Genomic DNA, 7470 nt, shown 5'->3' on the forward strand with positions numbered 1-7470 from the left:
GTTGGACGTGGGTGGACAAAGATGGCTAATTGCCCTGAAAGTCCCACAGAAGACTGACAGCAATTTATTGTCTGTTTCTGCAGCCTTGGTATAGCATTGGCTGAGAGAAGAGACCAGAACTGTCTGTGGTGTCCCTGTACTACACTGGGAATCCAGGTGCTTACTGTAAGTGAGATTGCCTGTAGCTGCAGGTGAAATGCCAGTGGAAGGTTAAGAATCAGACTGCTATGTAGCTAAAAATGCCCAGGTGGAAAATGTCTTTTCAAATATAAGAGATTTCAGTGTGTCAGGGTTGATACAGGTAGTGGATTAAAATGAATAATCCAGCCRGATGGGCTATCTGATAATACTTCCTCTAAAGAGATGTAAGCCTGCTTTTCACCTGTGTAACTGGAAGGTAAACCCCACAGCCTTCTTGAATATTTGTGTTCTGTTTGTGCATAAGAACTTTTTTCCCTTTTCCCTTTTTGAGAGAGAATTCAAAGTGGACTAAGGGTATACCTAGTAACAGCCTTGGAAGGTCAAGTGAAAGGAAATTTCACACAAAGTTCATTGTGACAGCAAATATTTCTTGACTGGGATAAACAAGTGTATGCCACCCTTCTTCTTGGAATAATCACTGACAAAAATCACACTTTACAGCTAATTTTTTGCATTCTCAGACTTTAGTGCCTCCAGAAATGAAGGGAAAGTCCTTTAAACCGAAAAAGGAGAGAGAGTGACTAGAAGGTGAGAGGTCAGTTTGGTGTGTTTCTTTTGTTCCTCTGTTTTCTTACGTTGTTTTCTATGTTAACTTAAATTTGAATAAAGCACAGCCAAGAAAGAAACATGTTGTCTCTGCCTTTCTGTGGCTCAGAAGTTTAATTACCCTAGGATATTTGAACTTCACTTATTTCCCAAACACCACAGTCCTTCGAGGTTGTTAGAATAGCAGCAGGTAGCAGAGTAGTCAGGAGCACATCTGGCCTGACAGTTGCCTTATTTGAGTGTTACTCCCCGGAGCTGGGAGAGTGGCTGCAGAGCAGGAGGGAGAGAGGGGCCTCTGCATCTTTTCTGTGCTATTGGCTGGTTTTATTTTCTGGCATCTACGAGACTTAAGCTTTGGCAACTTGCCATTGAACATCCTGTTTTCACTGAATTTCTCTCTGTTCTTCTCAGTCTTTTCTCCTTTCCTCTGGTTGAGGAGTTGCTGCAGTAGCACCAAGGTAAGAATATGAAATACCACTTTTGAACTCATTTTTCATGTGGGGATTTATATATTTGAGACAGGAGCATCTGGCATTCTAAGCAAATGAGAGCAAGTTTGTCTGAGGGTCTCAAAAATACTGTGCTCTTTTAACAGCTAGGGAGCAGAGGCTGATAATGCAGCTCCAGGTTTGCTAAATACTGAATTAATTTAACCTGCTTAAATCCATGTGTTTTTATTCTTGTGCAGCAAGTGCTAAGCAATGCCTGCATATTTGTCTTTAAGCCCGATCCTGCTCTCACTGAAGTTAGTGGAATGTTAGCACTGACTTTGGGGAAAGCTGGATCAGGCTTCACATGTTTTGGGACAGTCAGGACAGCAGATGGGCAGTAATTCTCTTGTGCTATGACTGAGCTGCAGTTTCTAGCCTTTTCTGATGAAGCTGAATGAGGTGCTTGCTGTGTGTAGTTCTTCACTTCTGGGAATCTCTACTGGGGCAAGGCTTGTTTCCTTGCAGATCCTGGATGGAGAGTTCTCTTGTAGAAGTGACCTGTGGCTCCTGTGCTGCACCATAGTAAAGAGTGACAACTGGAGGTCCTGTGTGCATGGTCTCAGCACGCTAAGCAGTAGGTAAGAGAGTCCAGGCAGGAAGGAAGGACAGGTTTGCAAAAGTTCTGTGACAAGAAGAGAAGGGTCAGAACTGGAAATGCAGGGACTGAGAGCGGATTGGATAGAAATGTGTAGGAAGGAAGGGGAATGGGAGTTGCAGACACTCGGAAATGGATACGTATGGGTGAGAGAGAGCGCCGGTCCCTCTCCCAACCATTTCTTGCGCTATTCCATACCTGTCCTCCATGCTCCTGGGGCTATGGAGATACTTGGTCTCACTCCCCTGCTGGAAGAATGATCATAAAATATGGCATCAGTTTCTTCCAGGTATATTGGATTTTGGAGAGCAAAGCAAGGGATGTATTACAGGGAAATACAGCTGAACATGCTTTCCAGCGCCTGGGGCCTTGGCAGCAAGTTTTGGTGCTATTCTGAGGTGTCTACCAGTCATGAAGGAGGAGGCAGTATGTTATTCTGTGCTTTACTCCAGGAATCTTGTAGATAGACTCCAGGTAAGAAGCAGCTTCCTGCACATGGGAATGTAGTTTGACTCAATGGGACTCTGTACAGGGAAGACTCATGGCAAAAAAACCCAGAACTCGAACAACCCAAATGACCTCATAAGGCAAGAAGATTTCTTGCAAACTCTGCTATGCCAGGCTCAGCACAGGAGATGATGTCTAAAAAGTTTGGAGAATAAACTGCTGATGACTGTTCTATCCCCTTGGCGCATGAAGTTCTCTGCAAGAAACTGTGCTTGTGGAGAGAGAAATTGGAGGGGAGGGAGTAGAGAAGAAAGGAGACAGTGGAGTGAATATCCTGGGAATGAGAACCAGCACCTTTCTTTTGCCTCAAATGAGTTTTTTGCAATGGGTATTTACAATAAATGAACAAAACTGATGAAACAAACTCTGGACTGCATGTTCTCTCCCCATGGGGAGAGGTTGAGAGAGAGAGAGCAACACACACCAGATGTTTGTCATTTTGTTCAGTGCAACTCCTGAAAAGTGCTTGGACAAAATGGCCAGGGAGCAAAATGGCCAGGGAGCAGTGAGTAGGAACAGTCACTGAACAGGATGGGGAAGGGCAGAGGGGTCTTCCTCCTGATAGCAGATTACAGTTTCAGGTATGAAATGTGCTTTAAAAGTGTTGAAATAAGGTATCTTTGAAAACCTTCCTGCTCCAGAACTTTACTTGCTTTGCTTCTTTTAATCTATATTCTTTTCTTTTTCACTGAAGATAAACAAAAGCCTATGAGGACTTGTGCCTCCCTGCTCACAGATGGAAGATTCCAAGGAAAAAATCATCCTGAATGTTGGGGGAGTTAGATATGAAACGTACAGCAGCACTCTCCGCACCTTCCCAGGGACCAAGCTGTGCAGCCTCACGGAGCCGCATGCCCTGAGCATCTACGACTATAATCCTGTCACCAAAGAGTTCTTTTTTGATAGGAGTGCTGAGATCTTCAGCTATGTGTTGAACTACTATAGGACCAAACATCTCCACTGTCCTATAGATACCTGTAGGTCCGTCTTAGAAGAAGAGCTGGCATTCTGGGAAATAAATGAGACACAGCTAGCATCCTGTTGCTGGCTGAAGCTGAATAACAAAGAGGTGCAGCCAGAGGAGTTTCACATTTGGGATGAAAATAATCAGGCTGATGACCAGTGTCTCATAGTCCAGACAGAAAGAATAGATCTCAGCTGGAGAACCAGGTGGCAGCCGAAGATCTGGTGTATCTTTGAAAAACCCTTTTCCTCTTTCAGTGCTAAGGTAATATCCCTGGAGATGCACATAGCCTATGCCCTTTGAGATTACTGGGATATGTCTGTTAAAGATGCTAATGGGTTTTTAGCTTTGTGCCTGTTCGGAGTCCAGATTGAAAAAAATGTGTATTTCAGAACCCTGACTCTCTTTCACTGACTCTTTGACAGTAGAAATGAGTTATTTATTCCTCAAAGTGTCTTCTAGGTTTTACAACCAAAAACTCACCGTGAGGTTTAGATGCAGGCATGCTTTCACTCAGCAGCTGTGGGGCTGCATCTCTCTGCGTATCGCTGGCGAATACACCATGTTGGGCTATGTACGTGAGTGGGGAGGGTGTATGTCCAGTTGTCCCTCTTCTTCCTTGTGACTGTAGCAGGTGAGGTCAGTCCCAGCCCTTTCACAGGATAATTCAGCTGTCCTCCACCTCTTCCCATAGGCATACAGTAATAGATGTCCTTTTGATCCATGGATCACCAGCTGGACCATGGGGATAATCTGACTTTCCCTTCCATCCTTACCAAACACAAATAACCAGAACGAATGTATCTTTAAGAAAAACCTGGAGGTTTAATATTATTCATCAGAGTGCTTAGAGAGTGTGTCCAATTATTGTACCTGTGAATGGCTTTTGAAAGCAAACCATGGGTAAATGTCATAACATGCACAGTGATTGCAGCAGTTCCTCTGATGGACAGTACTCTGGTGATGTTGTTTTCATTAAAGCTATTCCCAATTTAGTCAARCATAGGGTCACAGCTTAAGGGCCAGGACTGAGCTCAGTTACTAACTTCCTAACTACCAGCAGTTAAAGGTACATCCTCTAATATTTGGTGAATCGTGTGTCTGACATCTCCATGGACTGGGAGTCTATAGGATGGAGAAGCTCAAGGTTTCTTCTTTGCTTGTATTGTCTATCATATGCCTTACTTTCCCTTTTCTTGGACTGGAGGCTGAGCTACTTAATAGTCACTCCTTACCTGCATATCCTTGATTTCTGCTTGATTTTTGGTGTGGGAGAAATGAAAGAAAATTCTGAGTTCTCAACTTTGCTTTGTGGCTGTTTTTTAAACAGTACTTGCTTTCCAGGCACCACCTATTTTCTTGGCTCATCATCTTAGCTCTGTTTGCTAGGACTGAGTACTTGTTCCTGGACTAAATGTAACTAAATGGTTTCTTGGTGCGTTTCAGAATATCTATCCTCTCATTAACAGATGCATCTTTTTTCTCTCCTTCTCCTTGTCCCTACATAAAATGCATGTCCAGCCTCTTCTTGAAAGGTCAGGCATGCAGAACAACAAATGCACGCTGGAGACTGCAAAGCATTCAATTGTTCTGTTCCAGCATTTCTGGAGTCAACATTTAGTGCTGGAGAGGCCCTCAGTGTGAGTCTGTCGATGTAACCCCAACTTTCAGACGTGTCTCCCCTTCCCTACAAACTCCGATACAGGAGTTTCTTGACTCCAGTATTCTATATGTTTTTTCAAGCTTGTAAGGAGAAAATGCACATCTGTGCAAAGCAACTCTTAATAGAGCATTTCAGAAAGGTTAGTTTGAGACGATCCTGTGTCTGTGGAGGGATCCTGGGCTTGAGGTAGAGCAATGAGGTAATGTGATACCAGTTTTTTGGACTAATGGTATGTGTACCCTTTCCTCCTCCTGCAGTGCCTGGCTGTTGTTTCTCTGCTGTTCATCATTGGAATTGTCGTCATATTCTGTGAGGAGACCAAGGCACAATTTGAGTTCTTCACTGCTAACTTCACCTTTGTTGGCCATTCTGAGGTCTCCCATAACTACCATGAACCCTATTACCACCAGGCTGCCTACTTGCTTCATCTGGAGCTTTTCTGTGTCCTTTGGTTTACTTTTGAGTTCTCAGTGCGATTTTGTGTCTGCCCAGACAAAAAGAAATTCTTCCAGAATCCCCTGAACATGGTTGATTTCCTCTCCCTCTTCCCAGTTTATATTGAACTCTTTGTGGGTGGGCAGATTCAGAAAATGCCAAGTTTGGGGCTTTGGCTGGGCTTTATTCGCGTTATCTATCTCCTCAAACTCCTGAAGATATCCAAGCTGATAGAAACCCCTCTGATCCTGAGAGTTCTATCCTACACCCTCAAGTCTATCCTCCGAGAGATCTGCATCCTGCTGATGATTTTGGCCTTTGAGACCCTTTTCTTTGGCTCTCTGTTTTTCTATGGGGAGTTGCTCTGTAGCAATCCTTCCTACACAGGGGAGCTGCATTTCACTGACATTTTCATCTGCTTCTGGTGGGCTCTAATCACACTCACTACAGTGGGCTACGGAGACATCATCCCTCTCACCACTGTTGGCCAAGTGACGGCGGCCTTAGCCGCAGTATTTGGTATGTTAACTATTATCATCCCAATCCCCATTTTCCTGGTGAAATTTAAAAACTATTATGCCATCGCTATCTTCAAACAGAAGCTGAAAAGGTGCAAGAACTATTAACTCTATTTATTTTAGAACTTCTGTCCCCCTTTGTCCTTGAGCAATAAACCTTCAGCATGGTTTATTCCCTTTGGTAGGAAGAGAGAGCATATAGTCTTTGCTGCACTTAATTGCTGAACAACTGCTCGGACCTGTTGAATTCCGTGAGTCTTTCCCATACTGTACCTCATCCTGTGCTCTTATGTGCCACAGTGCCTCTATGTCTCTTCCTCCCCCACCTTCCCCCCACTTTTCTGTCTTCACAGAGAGGATCTGTAATGCTGCTTTAAAGCCTGAACGTGCATCATGTAGAGCGGTATCATGCTCTGGGGCCACAGTGGGTCCCTCAGCTGATGCACACTCTCTGATGCCCGCTCTGTCCTCTATCACCTGACAGGCCATAATCTCATTTTACATGCTGGGAAAAAAAGGTTTGTGCAGGGTCCTGAACTGAAGCTGGAGAGGAATTGGGGATTTTTTTAACGTTCTGTTTCCTCATTTTATATTTTATTAATGAGGCCAGTACATCCAATTTGCCTGTACTCACATATTGGTGTAAAGAAGGGAGCAGGCTTAGTTGGACATCTGTGGTCCTGAGAACCAACACTGTTTGTTAGCCTGCTCTGGCATTCAGATAGCAATAAGGGAGCCCTCCAACCACAAATCCTTTTGAGCTCTGCTGAAGTGAATAGCAATGTTTCCTTGACCTCAGTGAGATCAAAGTTTCATTGGCCACATCTAGCTGATCAACGCTTAAAGATTTTTATGTAACAAAATCGCTGAGCTGTTAATCAAAATATCTATGTAGTTTTTGCTTTCTTGTTTTCTGAAAGGAAGAACATAATCTGAAGTACTCGGTATAATTTTAATGCGTTTATTTCCTTAAGGCATAGTTATAAAGTAGAAATATTTATCTTTTAACTGGATAGCCTTAATTGTTACATATTGCTGAGGTATGAAAAAAGTAATCACATCCCATTGTTAATGTAGCAGGGGTGATGAGCTAAGAATATTTTGTTTAATGATTAGAAATGACTGTACACAATAACATGTATGTATTTAAATTCCATTAAGACTGTATTTTAATTGCAATATTGATTGATTTTTGTCTGTGATTTTTATATTCATGATAGCATTTTAAAGCTCCTTTATTTTTATTGAGACATGAGATAATTCCCTCAGATACCAACACAATTAAAATTACCTTGTTTTCTTCTAAAGAGGCAGCGCTCATTTCTCTGTTCAGCCAGCTCTTCTGGTGCGCTGGTTCAGCAGGTGCTTCACAGTAGACAGATTTTCCACCATTGAGAGTAGCTTTCAAAGCTACTCCCAGTAGAGGGTGCTCTCTAACAGTGCATGGCAAGCTCATTTCTGCTCAGGAAGCATGGTGTGAACATGAGAACTGCTCTTTATGCTGCTTTCTGTAACACAACTCCATCTAGACCGAAATATCCCTTCCTCTC

At 43.2% G+C, this 7470-nt stretch overlaps 1 protein-coding gene across 3 annotated transcripts; it reads left to right on the plus strand.

The window, feature by feature from the left end:
- Positions 1-1139: 1139 nt before the first annotated feature.
- On the plus strand, positions 1140-7099 carry LOC146590250 (voltage-gated potassium channel KCNC1-like). 3 transcript variants are annotated; one of them, XM_085314910.1, is made up of 4 exons: positions 1140-1205; positions 1704-1816; positions 3035-3568; positions 5225-7099. In XM_085314910.1, exons 3-4 carry the CDS (start codon positions 3077-3079, stop codon positions 6026-6028), a joined length of 1296 nt encoding a protein of 431 aa, XP_085171036.1. In that variant the 5' UTR covers positions 1140-1205; positions 1704-1816; positions 3035-3076; the 3' UTR covers positions 6029-7099. The 3 variants fall into 3 exon arrangements, with proteins under 3 accessions (XP_085171036.1, XP_085171035.1, XP_085171034.1); XM_085314909.1 differs by lacking the exon at positions 1704-1816 and adding an exon at positions 2113-2307; XM_085314908.1 differs by lacking the exon at positions 1704-1816.
- The last annotated feature ends 371 nt before the right edge of the window (positions 7100-7470 follow it).

This window comes from Rhea americana, unplaced genomic scaffold (assembly GCF_003343005.1).
Source record: "Rhea americana isolate MKP2758 unplaced genomic scaffold, rheAme1 scaffold_414, whole genome shotgun sequence".
Taxonomy (NCBI): domain Eukaryota; kingdom Metazoa; phylum Chordata; class Aves; order Rheiformes; family Rheidae; genus Rhea; species Rhea americana.

Coding starts and splice junctions, on each gene's coding strand:
- LOC146590250 (XM_085314910.1), top strand. CDS start 3,077: ATGGAAGATTCCAAGGAAAAAATCATCCTGAATGTTGGGGGAGTTAGA. Junction 3,569..5,224: donor TTTCCTCTTTCAGTGCTAAG/GTAATATCCCTG, acceptor CTCCTCCTGCAG/TGCCTGGCTGTTGTTTCTCT.